Here is a 19,732-nt window from a genome sequence, read left to right as displayed (position 1 = left end):
AATAGGTCAGAGTCTGGTTCCCAATGCTGGTTCGAGATAGGTCCAGTGCTGTCAGTTTCGACAGTGCTAGTTCAATATTGTTGGTATATCTTCTGATGCGCTCTCAAGGACTGCATCGACCAAGACAAGAAGACTTACAAGACACTGCAGGAAAATCCGAAAGCCTTGTAGCACTCAGATTAAGGACTCGAAGAGTAGCAGCCAATCCCTTCAAGTGCGTCACGTCTTGATCCGTGATTTTGAAGCCACTCATGTCCAAAGATACCAATGGCAAGCCTAAAGCCAATGACTGAGCAACCAGTTCATCAATTCAAACAGAACCCAAACAAAAACAAGCAGACAGGACCAAATAATGCTTACCGCAGTAAGCTGGCAGTACAGCTTCCATATCCATATCACGATCTGGAAACTTTATACTCTCCAACAATTTACAGTTTCGAGCAATCCAAATCATGGCTGATGCGGTAATAGATTTACAACCACTGAGATCCAATTCAGTCATTTTCTTAAAGCCTCCTATCACACGACGACAGTCGTCATCTGACAAACCAGTCCGTGCTGTAATGAAATGTCGCATGTCTCCGAATGTTGATGGTCTTGGTGGTTTCTGAGTAGTTAGAGTCAGATCCGAGACGTTAAGAATTTGTAGGAGGCTCAAATCTAACAAAAGAGTAGAGTTGATGTGTCTGTGTGTGCCAAACAAACCCCTAGAAAGCCCCAAAATACCTTGCAAGATAACAAACACCTCATCACCACCAACACGTTCACAGCCAGTCAGTAGCAATTCAGTCAGAGAATTCTTCACCCCAGAAACCAACTCTTTCAAGCCAGAGTTTGTGATTTTGGTCCGTGACATGTTCAAGTGTCGTAGATCTGGGAATGCTAGGAGATGCACCAAAGTCAGTTCTAGAGCATACAACAAACGGGTCGAATCCATCATTACATTTGAAGACAGGGGTTCCAAGATCTGTGATTCTACAAGACGAAACATCCAAGTACTGCAAGTGCTTCAATGGAGACAGAGATAACAGTCCAGTGTCGGTAATATAACCACAGCTTCTCAACGACACATGTGTAGTCGAATTGTAAGTCAATAAGCCAATGGCCTCCAACAGACTGTCTGTTGCCAGACCATAGCCATCCAAGGTAAAGCTGTTAAGAGAACTAATTGTTTGTTGGCGATGACTTAGTATCCAGAATGATGCGGTAAACAACGAAGAAAGTTGCAAGTTACCACGCTCGTAATCTCTTGAGTGTAAATCGTTCGAATTTCTTGTCCGCCATCAACTCAGTGACTATCTGCTGACCCAATTCAGGACCGACTTTACGAGTAGCCAGAAACTTGTGTTCTGGAACTTTTGGATTCGAGAATATAGCTACAGACCAACGATGTTAATCGTTGACAACCTAAAAAACTGGCCCGTCTTCACCTGCTACAGCTTTCATTGCGATTGTTTTCAGTGGTTTGATTGCTTGTCGAGCATGCTTTGAGCCAGATGATGACACAACAGGAGTAGGAGTTGGTCTTTGAGCAGTAGCCTGAGCCATTAATGCAGCTCTATCTTGTCGTGACACTTGAAAAAGTATGATTCATGTGAGCATACAAGCAAAAAGACTACAGTACTCAAGATACTCACGAGGAGGAGCTGCGACGGCCGCTAGCGCAATATTAGCAGCCACATTCTCTTGTGGACCTCCAAGAGATTGACCTCGTCCAGCAAACGGCAGCGTACCACCTCTACCGCCACGTGGAGCATCAAATCCATGCACATTATCACCCAAAGGACGGTCGCCTGCTGGCGGAAGAGCAGGTATATGAGGGATATGAGGCGGTGGTGCCATTTCTTCATCAGAGTCTTCATCAGACGGATTTTGATCTTGAGTTGGATCGTACTCGCCATCATTAGGGTCGGAATCTTCAGGATCACCATTTTCAGCAGGGAGAAGTTCTCGTCGAGGAGGTATTGGAGCTCGTGTCGGAGGTACCATATTTGGCCTCTGACGTTGTGGTTGAGGTAATGTTGGTTGTGTTGGTTGTTGGACTACTGCTGACTGAGGTTTCAAAATAGATAACGAAGCGCCAGGTACCCATCCGACATCTTTTATGCTTGAAGGGGAGTCCTCCTTAGTGTATACTCGACGAGGAAATGGCTGCATCAGCTGATATCCATCTGCGGTACCGATTGGCTGAATGCGACCTTCTGCGACAACAAAGTCACAAACGTCCTTGACTATGGCTTCTATGCTGAAAATTTTACGTATGATTCTGCCGTCTGGCAGACGTACTTGAATCGTACTAGAAGAAGCGGCTGGTGCTGAAGGCGATGACAGAGTCTGCGATGACGTGGAAGGTGTGGCAGCCATCGTAGCCTTTTTAGACTTGCTTTTCTGAAGACGGTCTTCTTCAATCTGAGCCAAAATACGCTTCTTGGCCTAATTTGATGAGTTGTTAGTTTTGTCCCTAACAATCAATACTCTATGGCATTTTTTTTTCACCTCACGATCTTGAACCTTGAGTTTCTTCTCTTCTTCGACCGCCTTCTTCCTAACAAGATCCGTATAGTCTCCACGATGCTCTTTATATCGGGATTCCACATGTATATCAGGTGCTAAGACCGACGCACGTAGGTTAGTTTGAGGCGAATAGGAAATCTTGCACATCAGTTCGAGATCAAGTGCAAGGCGAGAGATATAACATGTACATCCGATTCTCATTCGTAAATTAAGCTCTCAAAGCTTAGAACGTACCAGAAGATGGAGTAATGCTCAGAGTCGGTTCATCAAGACCAACAACATTTTCAGACCGAGGCGTAATAGTCACCATCTCATCAGTATCAGTACCACGAGGATGCAGATCTACAGGCTGAGTAGGAGGATCATGAGGAGCAACGAAAGGATGAGCAGGAGCCACGTCATTGACATCTGGCAGGATCATGTCTTGATCGTCCTGATGTGGGATGGGACCAGCGTATGGATTTGTGAGGCGAATATCCGGCCGATATAGTTGGTCTTGATCCTCATCCATCTGGTTCATAATCCTGGTCAAGTGCGAGAGATCACCGAGTCAGATGTCTTTGCAAGGGCACCACAAACTGAAGGAAGCAACCAACCAAGTGACGGACGAATTCGCGTCGACATTTCCGGCATTTATAGCATTCCGAGCTTGCTCTAACGTGAAACCTAGTTCGAGCTTCAGAGTTGAGGTTAGAAAGAGCAGATCTCGATAAGCTTTTGATATACAATCGGTATACCAGATGAGCAAATAAGTGATCCGATTCGGCCATATTGTATATTTGAATCCAGCCGATCTTCTTTGAACTAAACGCCACTCTCAACACCTCAAACGTCAGCACTCTGAATGTTTGGTATGCATGGCGAGCTCGAGACAGGAGCAACACCGCTTAACGCGACATTTTGCTTTGGTCTCACGTGTAAAGCAGAATTAAATTATAGAGTCCATTACCACTGCTTCAAGTATCATATAAATGCGACTGTTGGTTGAGGCTAGTTTTGGTGGTGTAGACCAACAGATCACGTTCAAAATTATGAATTTAAGTATTAATCAATGCAACAATCTATAACAACTATTGAAACGATGTCTTGACCGCCGCAGAAGCCTGCTCGTGTTTTTTACTCTGATTTTTTTCCCAACACATCGAGCTGCTCTACTTGAAACAGCTTTCCCTACTTAAAAGACGACGCTCTAGTCAAAATCTATACGTCAAGTCAAATATACATCGTATTGAATCCCAAAGCAAACTTGACTTTAATGAAGGGCAAAACAGAGCAGATTTCCTCACTCGTAACATACCATTGTTTCTTCCGTCTCCATTCATAATCTCACTGACAAATTTATCACTTAATAGATCACGCAGACTGCTCCAAGTCTTGATCCAGAGCTCCTCTCCTATGCAACTTCCTATTTCGACGACACAACATCAGACAGGTCGCAAGATGCTCTAATAGACTTCTTGTTTCCTCTCCTATCCGAAGCTGGAGCACAGGAAGACAGCGTATCCCAACTATGTCGTAAACTATCGGAACTGTCTGGCTACCTAGAATCACAGAACGGAACCAGCGACAAGGCAGTCAAACTAGAAAACACTGTCTCCATGAAGGATGTATCTGCCAAAAACAAGGAAAACAATGCCATGTTTGGCGGATCCACTAGTAATGGAGGTGTCGACCTATCCCACCATTCGGTAAACGGCAAACTATTAGCAAAATCAACGGTCGATCAAGGAAAACTACGTGCTGCCGAAGAACAACGTAGACGCAAACTGGAAAAGAGAGGAGAAGACAGATTACTAGAATTCATACCTGTTTGGAATCCTGCTGCTCCTCCCGCAATCATTGTAAATCAGGGTAAACTCGTCACTACTGGTGGTCAATCACAGTCAAAGGATCTCAAGATTGAGAACTTTGATATTCAATATGCTGGTAAAAAGATATTGCAGAATGCCGATCTCAGTATGGTGTATGGTAGACGATATGGTTTGGTTGGAAAGAACGGTGTGGGTAAATCTACACTGCTGAGAGCTATTGCTCATGGAGAGCTTCAGACTCCTCCTCATATGCGTATTCTACACGTTGAACAAGAAGTAAGTTCATCACGTTGTAGCTGGAGTGTGGTTTTTAGGCGTTTGGCCCGAGTAGTGCATCACAATACCTATACTTGTACCAGCATTCTAGCCTTTTTTGCTCATACTCACAAACACATATAGATTGCTGGTGATGACACGGAAGCAATCGCATCAGTATTAGCAGCAGACGTAGAACGAGAATCATTACTGAAAGAAGAAAAGGAATTGAATGCAGACCTACAACGAAAAGACCTGCCTCATGAGGACTATCTCGTCAAATCTGCTCGAATCAAAGAAGTGTACCAGAGATTGGAAGATATCGATTCAGATAGAGCAGAGAGCAGAGCTTCCTCTATTTTGGCTGGTCTTGGTTTCACTGTTGAACAACAACGAGCTGCTACCAGGACATTTTCTGGAGGTTGGCGAATGGTAAGCTTGGGGATTACGCTTGGTTCTTCATCGAGAAATTGACTGCGACTCGTCCCATAGCGTCTGGCATTGGCTCGAGCTCTATTCTGTCGGCCTGACCTGTTACTTGCTGATGAAGTAACCAATTTCTTGGAGCAAGTATCAACCATGATTTTCGCACTCCTTCGCACTACAGATAAAACAATTTTAACCTTTGCTAACCATTCGGCTTGTTGTTCCCAATAGTTTCCCAGCCGTAGTATGGCTCGAACAATACTTCCAAAACTGGAATGCAACCCTATTGGTCGTCTCTCACGACAGGTCCTTCTTGGATGCAGTCACAACGGACGTCCTCCATCTTCATAGTGGTCAAATGGATGCTTACCGTGGAAACTTTTCCCAATTCCTGTCTACACATACCGAACGTCGTAAAAATCAACTCAGAGAATATGAATCCCAACTCGCATACCGTGCTCATTTACAAGCCTTTATTGATCGATGGAGATATAATGCCAACAGAGCAGCCCAAGCACAATCTAAAATCAAGATTCTAGAGAAGTTACCACCTCTAGAACCACCGCCGAAAGATGAAATGGAAGGCTTTGCTACTGATGAAACTACGGGAGAAAATATATACTTTAGATTCCCTGAAGCTGAGAAGCTGTCTCCTCCTATACTGCAAATGAATGAAGTCACTTTCGGCTATGATAAGTCCAGATTGATTCTGAAAAAGGTGTCGTTGGATTTGCAAATGGATTCCAAGATTGCCATCGTCGGTCCAAACGGAGCAGGTGAGAATGTGTACTTCGACATAAATAGGGTTTTCAATTCCGTTTGTTTATTATTGCCACCTCTACTCACACAACAATACCTTAGGAAAAACAACACTCGTAAGACTCATTACAGGCGAAATAGAGGCCTCAAGCGGCTTCACTCAACGTCACGGTCGTCTTCGTTTGGCACTGTTCTCACAACATCATGTGGATCAACTTGAATTGGCCGGTTCCTCTGTCTCATTCCTGTCATCACGATTCCCTGGCCGTACCGAAGAGGAGTATCGACGAGTATTGGCTCGATATGGTTTGACTGGTACTACAGCTCTACAGCCTATTGGTACCTTGTCTGGTGGTCAAAAGAGTCGAGTGGTGTTTGCTCATATGGCTTTACAGAATCCTCACGTGTTGATTATGGATGAACCGGTATGTGTGAACTATGATTGCTGTATTACTGAGCTGCTGTCTATCAAGTGTTGACCAACATTTTCTGACTGACTCATCGTTTTTTTGCTTGTGAACTAGACAAATCACTTGGATATGAGTTCTGTAGGTTTAAAAGCGTTTAAGAGCGCGAACCAGTTCTCTTTTTCGGACCAAAACCTGAATATGATTTTTCTTTAGATTGATGCTCTAGCCGCAGCTCTTCGTAGATTCAACGGAGGCATCATCATTGGTGCGATTCATGCAGTTCTTCGCAGTGTTGTTTTTTGCCACAACTGACATCCTCTTACTCTGTTCCAAACAGTATCGCACGATCAACGCTTCTTGGACGCCGTATGTTCAGAAATCTGGATTTGTGATAAAGGATCCATGACACGATTTGAAGGTCGCACTGGTGACCAATCGGGTATTGTTGAGCAGTATAAGCGCTCCCTTATCGTCGATTGAGGCATATTATCATGTTTCCATTGTAAAACGAAGTTTTTATAATACATTTGCATTGACAATAACGGACGGTGCTGCAGTGCGAGAAACTGAGGTAACTTTTCTATTTATTTGCATCTTCTGCTTTTCATGCTTTATATTTTACTTGGTGGCGAGTCAACTCGCCATGTCTATTTGCTCTTCCTTGTACGTTTACGTTTCACTACTTCCTCTTCCTCCTCCTCATCGTCATAATGCTCTTCAACAACAGCCCTCCTACTACGTTTACTAGATGAAGCACGATTAGATGAAGCAGCTGGCTGCTTTCCTTTAGCTTTACGACGTTTCTTTACTTCATGATCGTCTTCTTCCTCTTCCTCCACTTCGGACAGTACGTCGTCATCATCGCTATGTTGAGCTGATACACGTGGGATAGACGTCATGTCTGCGTCATCCTCATCATCTTCATCAGCCATCGAGTCAAGATCTAGCGTTTCGAATTTCTTGATGGCATTACGTTTCGGTCGTGTCGATATGACACGAGTCGGTGCAGCGTATTTCAAGGTTTTGGATGCTGATGCATTGGATTCTTCGAAATCTGATTCTGCATCAGACTCGGCCGCAATTGCATGTTGTTTTTGTTGTGTCTGCGTGTATACTGCTTCGTCGTCTTCTGATTCTTCGTCTTCCATATGCTCCTCGTCATCTACAAATTCTTCTTCATCATCTGATGCAAGATCTTCATCATCAGACACGATGGCCATTTTGACGCCTTTTCTAGCCTTGCTGATCCTATCGGCTCGATTGGCCATGATTTCCTTTTCCAAGTTCTGAAGACGCGACAGAAAGAATCCTTCTGGGTCCCTAGATACGTAAAATCAGGGTGAGATTGCGCGCTTCCGTCTAAAGAAACGAGAGTAACGAGGGAGTTTTGAACAAACTCACTTCCTGTCATACTTTCGTTTCTCAGCGACACGAAGAAGCGACCTCCAACCAGCAATGACATTGAAGGGTTCTTGCTCCCTAAAATAAATAATTTCAAAGTAAATCCTCTCTTTAGCTATACGGACGCTATTGGGCTAATAATACTTTAAAAGTTTCAGAAGGGCGGAGAAAGCTTCAAAGTTTCCCTTGATCCTGTGAAATTGAAAGGGGAAACAGGGAGTTAGAAAGTTAATAAAGTCATCAGTGAGAAGGTTCGATTCCGACATACATTGCACGACGAATGGTTTTCTCATAGATTTTAGGCCTGCGGGTCTTTTGAGACAAAAGCAAATTGACTATATCCATGTTGGACGATTCGACGGCCTACAAAGAAAGAGGTTTCAGAATTTAACCCAGAAGGTTTGCGACCTGACCAAATGTTTCAGCCATTGAGAGTTACGTATTTACCTGAATCAGCATTTCTCCCAGTCGAAACTGATCCAGACCGGGATAGTTGCTCTTGATAAGATACGCCAAGATGTCTGTTTTGCGACCACGCACGATGCTCCTCTAGTTTTGTAGTACATATTAAGAGTCAGTGAAGTGGTTTTCGACAGGCAAAACGAGACACTGGAACTCACAAAGATATCAATCGACCTGTAAAAGATGTCGCTTGTAGCAGGAGTTTCAAAGCGAGCGCCCTGTTTGATCAGACGCTTGACCTCCTCGAGATTGTCAGTAGCTACTGCGTCTACAAGTAGCTTCTTGAGTGCCGACGGTGACTTTTTAACCTTTTGTTCACGATCTTTCTCGTTGATATACCCTCTAATTATAGGTATTCCACTAAGAAAGTAGTGTTGTGAGATAACGAGGCCAGCAACTAAACGAATAGAAGTAGTAGAACGTACTCGGCCCAATTGTCATCAACAGCAAGCTGCAATGCCTGTTTCAACACAAGCCCGCCTTCAGCATCATCCCAGCGTTCCAAATCGTGCTCTAGCAACGCTAGAGTAATCTCCACATTCTTGACATGCACAGCCATGATCAGCGCATCAGCAGAGTCACGTAGATATGGTCGCAAGTCAGCAGGAAAGTAGTTCACATATGATATAGGGTTTGGGAAATCGGTCAACCTAGCACGATCCATGAAGAAGGCATTCATATCGGCTCCATACAATCCACGTCGCTGATTGGTGATACTTATTGGTTTGGCCATGTGAGTTGATGCACCATAGTCCAATAATGACTAAGAAGTGATTGCCCCGGTATTAGCACAGATATCTTCAGCAAGATTAGGTCATCATTCGCGCATACCTTTGTCAAGCGAGCGTTCGAGGTTTGAATGGCAGTCAGAAAGACACGATATCCTTCATTGACGTCGAGAGAAGTAATACCAGTTGTGACGCTAAACCTGCTATAGTTTACATTGAAATCGTAATCTTCTACTAGGACTCGAAGTGTTTCCAAGGTTTGTTCATCGGTTGTAAGAGTGGCGGTTATTGGCTGTCCAAGCAAGATTCCCAAAGCCATTTGTTGATTGTGATGTTGATGAGGCGAGGTGATACGGCGAAAGGTATCTGCATCCTGCTTGTCCAGCGACAATCTCCCATATTTCTCTTTGCCATACTGCAAAACACGTACAAGGATATCCAACTTGTCTTTGAGCTGAAGCCTAACCACAGCTCGTTGGAGTTGATATCTACAAAGAGATGATTACTACCACTACCGGGTGTCAAGCCGAGCTGAAACCGGACCACAACCCTTCATTCATACCTACAAGAAAAGAAATGTTATTACCAGCCTGACTAGATAGCAACAAATCAAATAAAATCATAAGATCTGATGATGGACACGTCACTCACCTTGGAATTCGGGGAAGCATGTTGACGAGGTGATCAAAAGTCTCGACATCAGTGAAAAGAGATGTCCAGGAGAACGCGGCTTCAAATGCATCCTTGCCGTACTGACGGATCAACCATGATGCTCGAGTACAAGGATCTCGACAAAGTTCTAGAAAACGACGAGATGTTTTTGACAGATTTTGAGGCGACGGGGAGGAATATGTGATGATTGTAAGAAGAAGTTCGTTTGGCAAGTTGTTGATTCCAACATGATCTTCCGAATTTGAATCCATGTCTCCTGATTGAAGACTATTGAAGACGTAGAGTCTGTGAGCTATGCAGGCTATTAAACGTCACAAACCTAGACTAACAAGCAAGTCCAATAACACAAGGGCAAGCTCTATATCCTAGGGACTGATGCTACAAGTCCGATCTACGGCACTCTTTCCCTACAACGGTACTGTATAGATATAGAATTGAACTTTGAGGAGCAGTGAGTAGTTGGAGTGCGTGAGCAGTTGGAGTGCCAACTCGGAGCAAGAATAGGATACTATGACGAGCCTAAATTTGATTGTACATACGCAAAGAACAGATATCGATTCTCGCAGAACGTGTCTGATCGCTGTGATGGATGTTTTGGCATTCACATCAACCTGCATTTTTTGCCAAGCTGTTTTCACTCATCACGCGGATGAACCTCAAGTTGGACGGACATGTAGAATGATGGAAGACTTGTGGTTTCAGCAATTCCATTCTATCTTGATTCAAAAGCACAAACAGTATATGATGTTTGCAATACCTCGGCAAACACCACTTACAACAAAGTGCAGAACACACCTACCAAATCCCATATACTTTGGTTTTCGACGGGAACTCATCCACCGTTGTGAAATCTATATCATGTGGGCAGAGAGATTCCAGATGGCACTCCAAGTTGAGCTTCAATTCTGGTGTTGGATGCCTTCAATTCCATCTCGGGACATCCTCAAATACGAGATCTGGGATTTGTCGTAGAATGTATTTAGATTTATTATATACGGCTCAGTTTATGAAAGCGAGGGTTCTGTCAGAAAGACGGGAGGGTCGTCAGGGCAGAACTCTAACAGATTGATCATCTCTTTGATAATTCCCTGCATCTGTGGATCCGCTCCGACAAATTCCATAGTACGTAAGGTCTGCATCAACATCCATATATTACAGCCATAAGTGTATGCGATGTTTTGTTGGAGAATGGACGAAAATAAGACGATCCTTCACAGGAACGTGCCGTTTCCGGTGAAATACGTGTTCAAAGGATGAGGTGGATATGCAATCTGTCGAATTCCACATCTAACCTGTCTGTTCGAAAGGAAGGATATATTTTGGGGATATGCTGCAACGTGTTTCAAACCTACGACACGCTATAAACTTTGAAAGAACCACAGATATGAGGACTGAATCCATCCTTTCACCACTGTCATCAGGTGCAGCACAAGCTCATTCAGTAATTTGAGCCAATATCGGAGATCACACGTACCAACCACCAATCCTTACACTTTCGAGCTCAAATGACCTCGTCTATCACTGCAGAATGAATATCACATTTGTGGGCAGAAGGACAATCTAAATGCTACACATGAGCTCCAATTTTGCTGCTGATTGCGTTTATTTCCACTTGGAAACATATTCCATCGAGTTCGACATCTTGTCATCCTGGTAGATTCAAAAATGCATTTTGATCATTTGCTACTCAGCTCATCAATCATCGTTTGTTGCTCTTGAAGCACACGCTGCAACGAATCAGTTTGAGCAACCAATCTAATAGTGTCACAGTTAGCATATCCTTACATGCACAATAGCAATATCATAAAATTCCGGTACCGTTCAAGCTCAGTCTGTCCCTCGCGAACTAGAGACATTAGTTGTAATCTCTTCCTCTTTCGAAGTTCCAGTTCAGTTTCTAGTCGATTCCTCCTTCCAATAGCCTAGTCGTAGAAGTAGAGTATCAGAGCACTGGATCATACATAGATATATGTGATTGACATATGATTATCCATACTTTTAGTTTCTCTGCTTCAACTTGTGCAGCACGTTGTTGTAATATGTCGTGGAATTCACCAACTGTTTTATGAAATGTCGATATTTCTATCATGAATAGATGAAAGGTAGGTGTGAATTGTGTGCTGATGGTGAATCTACTCGAGATCTAAATCATCAAATTGTGCTCGTACTGGATGTAAAGTCGGTGCATTCATCTCGTAGTTTCTCTGAAGCCTGATAGATCAAAGATAATTCAGGATTAAGCAAATGAATTGAAGATTGATCTGATATGGTCTACCTCTAGTATTGTCGGGTTGAGCAATCTTAACTTGGACAAATTGTCGAATACTACAATTGGTTGGGTTGACTCTGGCGCTGACATTATAGGTATGTATGAGGAGGAAAAGAATTTATATAGGAAATTCTAGATCCGACGTTGTAAGAAGCAAGACGGGCTGGCTTTTGTTATTGTCCTTTATTTTGCGATGAATGCGAAACCTGGTGGTATGCTGTGACGGATACGAACCTTGACATGAAGTAAGACACGTACCTTGTTTTCAGTACTGAATGCGCAATCAGTCACCGTGGATTCAGCATCGTTCCATGAGAGTTAGCCCTGCTACCTGGTAAATTGAAAACTTGAACATCTTTCGTGACTTTCGTGTCGAGCACGATCCGTCACCACGTCAAGACTTCACTTTACTTTGTGCTCGACGCGATGTACGATGTACAGGATTCCCAAGATGACTCGTTCTGCTCTGATCTGTGCCGCACGTGAAAATGTGGAATTTGGGCTGACAGCACCTGAAAACCAATTTCTTTCAGCTCGTTCGCAATTTGAAATCTTAGACAAGACAACAGGAAGAGACCAAACAGCTGCTTCCACGTGCATTAAGGTTATCAATCATCATCAGGCAAGTCTCCTCTCCTTAATCCCTACTGCATCGCATTCAAAAAACCGTTTTCAAGCTCAACCGATAACAGTTTTCGCTCACCCCGCTCTCACTTGGATATCAAACAGAATGGCACAACCTATTCCTATCGGAGGCGCACGCTCAAATGGATATGCCGATGAATCAACATCCCCAACTTCCTCTGTTGTACCTTCTTCCTTTGTTGCTCACTCATTTTCAAAGTCCTACGCTGGAAGCCCGGCCCAGTTCAATCGTACTCCTGCCAAAGTATTACGCCCATTCGCTACTACAGACTTCAAGATCTTGCTCTTGGAAAACGTCAATGAAACTGCTGTAGACTTGCTCAAAGCTCAAGGATACCAGGTACGTGTGTGTGTGTTGGCGAAAAAGTTTTGTCTTAATGGCTTTAGAGGGCAAACATTCAGCTCGATTCCAGTGCTTTGAGATGGCTTCATGACTCCTTGTTGTTTCGCACCCCTCACTTCGCGTCAAGCTTTCGAAGATGTTCATTCCGTTGAAGTGCAGCTCACCTCACAGCTCACAATCTTCACGTCCTTTAGGTCGAATTCCACACAAAATCATTGTCTCCTGAATTATTAAAGGAAAAGATTCGAGATGTCCACGTCATTGGTATTCGTAGCAAGACAAATTTGACTGCTGAAATCCTAAAGGAAGCCAAACGATTACGTGTTATTGGATGTTTCTGCATTGGTACCAACCAAGTAGATTTGGAATATGCTGCAAAAGCCGGTGTAAGTGATGAGGGTGGACAGCTCGTGCAAAAGTTGATATTGAATTGACATGTGGCACACTATTAGATTGCTGTCTTCAACTCTCCGTTCAGTAACTCTCGTAGTGTTGGTATGTTAAATACGTGCAACGACTATACTGTCATCGTTTTTTGCTCTTCGCTTGCTCGTCACTTAATAAAGGAATTACTTGACACTTGCTTGTATCTTACCTCACTCACCCTCCATGTAGCTGAAATGGTCTTGTCTGAAGTCATCGCATTGTCCCGACAATTGGGCGACAGAAATAATGAAATGCACCAAGGAAACTGGAACAAGGTCTCTGCCAACTGCTATGAAATCCGTGGCAAGACCTTGGGTATTGTCGGTTATGGTCATATCGGCTCCCAACTATCTGTGTTAGCAGACGCATTCGGAATGTCAGTCATCTTCTTTGACGTCATGCAAATGATGCCATTGGGTACGGCTCGTCCACAAGCGTCACTAGACGACTTGCTCAAACAAGCCGACTTTATCACTCTCCATGTACCCGAAACTCCCGACACTGCAAACATGATTTCATCCAGGGAATTAGCAATCATGAAGAAGGGAAGCTACTTGATAAATGCTTCTCGTGGTACCGTAGTAGATATCCAGGCTCTAGCTTCTGCTCTCAAATCAGGTCATTTGGGTGGTGCTGCTGTAGATGTATATCCAACAGAACCTTTCGCAAACGGTAAAGGCTTTGTCACTGAACTACAAGGATGTCCCAACACTATCTTGACTCCACATATTGGTGGATCTACTGAAGAAGCACAATCGGCTATTGGTGTAGAAGTCGCCAATGCATTGATCAGATATGTAAACAGTGGCACTAGTTTGGGAGCAGTCAACTTCCCTGAAGTCGACTTGCGTGTACCATTCGCTGATTCTCACACTGTGAGAGTGGTTAACTGTCATCAAAACGTTCCTGGTGTCTTGAGAGTAAGTTGTGTTTTGTGGTGTTGTTTGTCAGTGTTGAACAAAAAACAAACGACTTGCATCGTATTATTTTCGACCTGACTGATTTCGCTCCTCGTCGTTTAGCAAATGACCAAGATTCTCTCTGAATTCAACATTGAGAAGCAAATCTGTGATAGCAAGGTATGAGCTTTATCAACGCTTGCATGGTAACCCTCGTCTCATCATGCATTTCATCGTCTTTTTAGGGTCCAATTGCTTACTTCATGGCCGACATCACCGCTGATTTAACACACGATGAGATGCAAAAACTCTACTCGGATATAAACAAGGTGCCTGAATCCATCTGGGTCCGTATTGTCTACTAGACAGAGTGTTGACTCTGATATATCATATAACCATTGTGAACCCGAAGGCTCGAAAAATCTACCATGTTGTAACTTTGCATTCGTAGTTCAGAAAGTCCAAAACCAGATTATAGAAGGGCGTTTCTTTAAAGCTGCGGGTTTGATTTACGTGTTAGATTTCAGTTTTGGGTATCTGCTTCAGAGACCATCTGCACACCTCCAAGTGTTTGGACTTTGCGTCAACATCTCCCTGCATCCCTTCGCACGAGGAAATGGACTATTTGAGGTTTCTCACAAGAGGCGTTCCTTCCGCTGCCTATCAAGAAGCAGAGCAGGAAGCTAGTCGTTCTAATTCGAGGGCTCGCTTTACCGAACGATTGAAGGGAATCTTAAAACTGCCTAAACGGAATCAACCCGAAGAACTTAGTGAAGCAAATGCTCGTCAAGGCCGTTTTGGTAACCCATTTAGTGGCTTTATCAGACATAATCGTCAGGATGTTGGTGCTTCAAACACTCAGGACGATGGTGTTAAGAAGCCATGGCATCGCAGACCAAGATGTATATCCTGTCTAGTATTGGTGCTTCTAATAATTATCATGATTCCTTTTACGTATTTTGTGATTCTTCGATTGGTTATCGGTAAATGGTGCATCTTGTTTGTTCCGATGACATGCACACCATAGTCGTAACTAAGCAAATCTCTCTTCCCTCAACCGCTTCTGCAGAGAGCATTGTTGGCAGCTCGCAGCTAGACACCGGAGCAACAACTATAACAGAAGCTACAGACACAGGTTTCCGAATTCAACAACAACAACGATTCGTATCGCCACCACCTATGAGCGTCCACATATCATTTGGAGCTATGAATGTGGCATATGGCGATACGAATCAATTCGAAGTCACAATCCCCGAAATGGATATTGCTAAAGAAGCTCCCAACGTAATCCGTCTCGATCAGACGATAGTATTGAAGGACTCTAGATCTTGGAGTAACTTTGTGAAGCAGCTTATAAGCAGCCCGAGCGTCGATCTGACGTTTAGGGGACCTGCTACCGTGACTCTTTTTAACTTTATAAAGGTGCCGATTACGATGGAAAAGACTATATCGCTACCGGGCACCAATGGATTGAATAATGTAACGTTTAAAAGCATACTGCCGTTAATACCGAAATCTTTACAAGCCATCCCATTCCATGTTGGTGTCAGCATATACAATCCATCAACCACAAGTATGAAGATTGGTGACATGCAATTGGCCTTGTATAAGCCTGACGTGCCAACGCCGGCTGGTAACATTACCATATCAGGATTCACTCTCAAGCAAGGAGATAATGCTCTGAGCGGGAATGGACAGCTACTATTTAGTGCTATAGAGCATAACGCCTTGTCGACGATAGGCACTTTGTTGAGATCCGGACTTGATCTCAACCAAGTCGTCACTGCAGTCGACGGGCCTCGTTGGATTAGAGATGCTCTGGTTGGTCAGAGTATGAAGATGCATCTGCCTGCTGTCTTGTAAGAGTGAGGTGGTGTTTGTGAAGCTGTGTGGGGGTGTCGGCATTCGTGGCAGGAGATGGTGCTGGTGTAAAGGCGCTTTTCCATAGATTCTGCATAATAGTAAATTACACTTTAAACAGTAATCAAAGTCGACTTTGATCTTTCTTTTACGCCGCCTGCCTGCTCGTTTCTTGTTCCGAGCCTGTGTTCTATAAGAGATTGTTGCCCGATGATGTTTCATTCGTGATTTCCAACTATAGCATAAATGATACGAAATGTTTCCAACTAAACATTTTCACTTCCTCACACCAAAATTATTTTAGAGAACAGAGAGCCGTATCGACAGCTCTTGCCTAGAAACTGGATTGACCATGACAGAGGCCCCAGACACAGGCATTTGCTGGTCCTCACTGCCACTCTAATGCTGCTGTATGCGAGAACGTCACGCATCCGGTGGCAGGAGATGGCGCTATGTGTGCATATAGCGCTTATAGCAATGTATAAATCTTTGCATGTAATCAAAGATGTGTTTAAAGTTCACTTTGATCATTTCTTTTGTCTTTGTCACGCTTGGCGTTTCGAACCCATGTTGCATAAGAGATCGCTCTACAATAAAGTCAAATATGTGATTTGGAATACGCATGAGCGAAACCGCGCCGTTATCTTACCAAAACATTGCTTTTGAAAACTCGCCAATGTTCAACCTTCACAAACCCTCAGAAGACGCTCACAGCCCAAAGATGACGACAGACAATGAGAACGAGCAACAGCAGAAAGTGCAGGTGCGATTCAGAAGTAGAGAGTCTAGGTACTCTGTCACAACAGCTCCCATTCTTGTTCCAATTGGCGTCAAGAGAATCGGACTATCAAGCATTGTAAACCAGCTGCTGAATTCAGGTATGAACGATAATCAAACTCGTTTGAAATACTATATTTAGGATGATCTCAGCTTCGACACTACGTTTTTAACACTTGATCTACTATGTTTCATCAAGCTTACATTTTTTTTTTTCCCACAAAAAGACAATCCAGAACCAACAGAAAAAACAATCCCATTCGACTTTCTAATCGAAAACAAGTTTCTACGAACATCATTGTCCGAATACCTTGATGCAAATGCCAAATCTACGGAAAGCATTCTCGAAATCGAGTATTTGCCAGTCCAATCACCACCATCACCATCCCACTCGTATCCACATCCAGATTGGATTGCTTCGATACGATCTACAGATGATCTGGTGTTGACGGGATGTTTTGATGGGAAGGCGAGGTTGTGGGATTATAGTGGGAATAGTTTGGCGATACTTGATTGTGGGAAGCCTGGGAAGGGGATTAAAGCTGTTGGTTTTGTCAAGAGGAAGGAAGGGTTGGTTGCGTTAGCTGGTGGTGTTGATGGTGAGAAAATTGGTGCATGGCAGGTAAGACGGGAAACGATTCTATCGTAAAACCTTACTATTGTGTTTTTTGACCATCTTTCCTGAATGATCCAACTACAGATATCTGGTCAGACTGCCACCAAGCTATACGACGCAATTGGTCATCGCGGTGCTATAGAGTCGCTGGACGTATCGCCTTCTCACAGTCATGTAAGACATAATTCAATCCTAGCCATTTTTATTTTGCCCGACCTATCTAACACCTTTCACACTTTCTACCCAGTTCGCTTCATCATCATGGGACGGCAAAATACTATACTGGACGACGGAACGTCCAACAGATGAAGATGACGAAGAAGACGAAGCAGAAAATACCAAATCCGGCCAAAAGAGAAAACAACCGCCAACATCACGTCCAGCTCCTATAAAAACACCGCTCTTGACATTAGAGGGACATATCGGATGTGTCTCGGCAGTTGCATTCCGTCAAGGGAGTGAAGAAAATATCTTGTATTCAGGTGGTTGGGATCATTCTGTTCGTGTGTGGGATCTAGTTGGTAGATCAAACACTCTTTCTATGGTATACCCCATCACTGCCGTTTGCTTTTTACTTCGCTGCTCACATTCTTTACGTTTAGTCGTGTGAAAGTGTAGTCTCCGCTTTAGCACACTCTGCCAATTCAGGGTTGATTGCTACAGGTCACTCTGATAGTCTTGTAAGATTATGGGATCCTAGATCTCAAGGTACATTTGGACTGCAGAGCCGCATGCTTTCTCATCAGTATCTGCTTATTCAAACTCACCGTGCTTTCAAACTATTAGATGGTGTTGCAGTCAAACTGAAACTGAAATCACACAAGGGATGGGTATCTTCGGTATCGTGGTCGCCATCTTCTTCGCACATGTTGGCTTCTACATCATATGATTCTACTGTCAAAGTGTGGGATGTGAGATCCACTACTCCTTTATACACGTTGGCCGGTTCACAAGACAAGAGCATGAAGCTGTTTGCCCTTGAATGGAATGATCGTGTTATTATGACGGGTGGGGAGCAAGGGGAGCTGAAAACTTGGGAGTTCTGAGTAGCTTATATATACATATTGTTGGCATTCTTTCCCTTTCCTGTTTGATGAGGGCAATACTCGTTACTCGGGATGATTAGTCGCGAGCTTACGCGTCACGAATGCGCTATTACTTCTCTCTGGTTCCTTCTGCACCCGTTCGATATTACTTGTTCAGCTCGCAGGAGAAACTAGGTCGAACGAGACGGGCAGGGAGCAACAAGATGGCACCTGCAGAAGAGAAAACAGCAGAGACGACAACTGAAAGTCCTGCTACTGATATCATCACTGTATTCGATGACCCAATCAACTTTACACACAAGCATCCGTTACAACACAAGTGAGTTTTCAAAAATGTCCTTTTGTTATATGTTTCATGTGAAGAACATCAAGCTCTTCGATGGTATTTATGTTTCTAACAATCACAATGATATTCTGTGATCATTAGATGGTGTGTGTGGTTTGATTCTGCTCAAGGAAAGCAAAATCAAAAAAATTGGATGGACAACTTGAAGGTACGGCATTCGCATAGAAGATTGCGCAAAGCTGGTTGTTTCCTAACTATATCATCATTTATGATCTTAGAACTTGGTGACATTTGACTCTGTTGAAGACTTTTGGGGGTATGAGTGCTGCTTTTGTGGACGAGCTCAAAAAACACCAACCCTGAAGAACTACATATTCAAACAAATAGCATTATGAATCACATCATGAAGGCATCAGCTCTACCTGCTGGATCTAACTATCACGTATTCAAAGAGGGCATACAGCCAATGTGGGAAGACCCACAAAACAAGAAGGGTGGAAAGTGGGTTGTGTCGATTACTAAGAAGCATCGAGGTCAAATGGATACTTGGTGGCTGAATACTGTAAGTTTGGTATTCGTCACCCTTTTAGTTTGGACGATCCAGACAGAGAATGGTTGGTTAAGGGATGAAAGTAAAACGATATGTCCAACTGCTGTCTAAAAAAACTATGTCGAGCAAGTCGTTATTATTACTGTCTGATAACTCCATCTCCTGAGAATGGCGTTTCGTGTGGATGAACCAGCCAAAGATCAACCTGAGCACCTCTCACCATCATCTTTTGCCACACACTCTAGTTGATGGGAATGATTGGCGAAGCCTTTGAAGACGGTGCAGAAATCATGGGAGCAGTCGTCAGTGCCAGGAGGTCCTATGACCGTATCTCGTTGTGGACCAAGACAGGAGCAATCCAGGATGTCCAAGAACGTATTGGCAAGCAATTCAAGCAGATTATGGGTGTAGATAGTGATATCACTCTTGGCTATCAAATGCACGATACAGCTCTCAAGACCAACTCCAGGTGGGTATCTGATAGCTGATTTGTAGGAGTTTGAGGATTCTGACTGACTAGCTTTTGTTTTTAGTTACGGTAACGATGACATCTATCAAGTTTAAGTGTAGAATTCTC

General features: G+C 43.6%; 6 protein-coding genes across 6 annotated transcripts; 4 read left to right on the top strand and 2 right to left on the bottom strand.

Annotated features, from left to right (window-relative positions):
• Positions 1–3,769: 3,769 nt before the first annotated feature.
• On the top strand, positions 3,770–6,655 carry SmJEL517_g03149 (uncharacterized protein; the record flags this gene model as incomplete). Its single annotated transcript, XM_031169077.1, has 9 exons — positions 3,770–3,802; positions 3,867–4,601; positions 4,725–5,012; positions 5,073–5,113; positions 5,238–5,782; positions 5,868–6,190; positions 6,290–6,313; positions 6,389–6,440; positions 6,513–6,655. 9 exons carry the CDS (start codon positions 3,770–3,772, stop codon positions 6,653–6,655), a joined length of 2,184 nt encoding a protein of 727 aa, XP_031025015.1.
• Positions 6,656–6,822: 167 nt separating this feature from the next.
• On the bottom strand, positions 6,823–9,508 carry SmJEL517_g03148 (uncharacterized protein; the record flags this gene model as incomplete). The annotated part of the gene is made up of 10 exons (XM_031169076.1): positions 6,823–7,495; positions 7,577–7,654; positions 7,721–7,768; positions 7,845–7,939; positions 8,024–8,125; positions 8,197–8,398; positions 8,464–8,801; positions 8,870–9,254; positions 9,316–9,328; positions 9,418–9,508. 10 exons carry the CDS (start codon positions 9,506–9,508, stop codon positions 6,823–6,825), a joined length of 2,025 nt encoding a protein of 674 aa, XP_031025016.1.
• A 1,606-nt stretch (positions 9,509–11,114) lies between these two features.
• Positions 11,115–11,797, bottom strand: SmJEL517_g03147 (uncharacterized protein; the record flags this gene model as incomplete). Its single annotated transcript, XM_031169075.1, has 5 exons — positions 11,115–11,193; positions 11,257–11,360; positions 11,435–11,520; positions 11,607–11,649; positions 11,714–11,797. 5 exons carry the CDS (start codon positions 11,795–11,797, stop codon positions 11,115–11,117), a joined length of 396 nt encoding a protein of 131 aa, XP_031025021.1.
• Positions 11,798–12,437: 640 nt separating this feature from the next.
• On the top strand, positions 12,438–14,385 carry SmJEL517_g03146 (phosphoglycerate dehydrogenase; the record flags this gene model as incomplete). Its single annotated transcript, XM_031169074.1, has 6 exons — positions 12,438–12,692; positions 12,890–13,081; positions 13,148–13,190; positions 13,311–14,041; positions 14,144–14,200; positions 14,266–14,385. 6 exons carry the CDS (start codon positions 12,438–12,440, stop codon positions 14,383–14,385), a joined length of 1,398 nt encoding a protein of 465 aa, XP_031025022.1.
• A 2,216-nt stretch (positions 14,386–16,601) lies between these two features.
• SmJEL517_g03145 (uncharacterized protein) lies at positions 16,602–18,319 on the top strand (the record flags this gene model as incomplete). The annotated part of the gene is made up of 6 exons (XM_031169073.1): positions 16,602–16,758; positions 16,885–17,279; positions 17,358–17,447; positions 17,521–17,817; positions 17,876–17,981; positions 18,060–18,319. 6 exons carry the CDS (start codon positions 16,602–16,604, stop codon positions 18,317–18,319), a joined length of 1,305 nt encoding a protein of 434 aa, XP_031025023.1.
• Positions 18,320–18,522: 203 nt separating this feature from the next.
• SmJEL517_g03144 (uncharacterized protein) lies at positions 18,523–19,719 on the top strand (the record flags this gene model as incomplete). Its single annotated transcript, XM_031169072.1, has 6 exons — positions 18,523–18,638; positions 18,747–18,813; positions 18,884–18,921; positions 18,993–19,167; positions 19,401–19,624; positions 19,689–19,719. 6 exons carry the CDS (start codon positions 18,523–18,525, stop codon positions 19,717–19,719), a joined length of 651 nt encoding a protein of 216 aa, XP_031025024.1.
• Positions 19,720–19,732: the final 13 nt, after the last annotated feature.

This window comes from Synchytrium microbalum, assembly GCF_006535985.1.
Source record: "Synchytrium microbalum strain JEL517 chromosome Unknown SmJEL517_scf0015, whole genome shotgun sequence".
Lineage (NCBI taxonomy): Eukaryota > Fungi > Chytridiomycota > Chytridiomycetes > Synchytriales > Synchytriaceae > Synchytrium > Synchytrium microbalum.
Note: the sequence above shows the minus strand (reverse complement) of the source record. Positions and strands in the feature narration are given on the sequence as shown.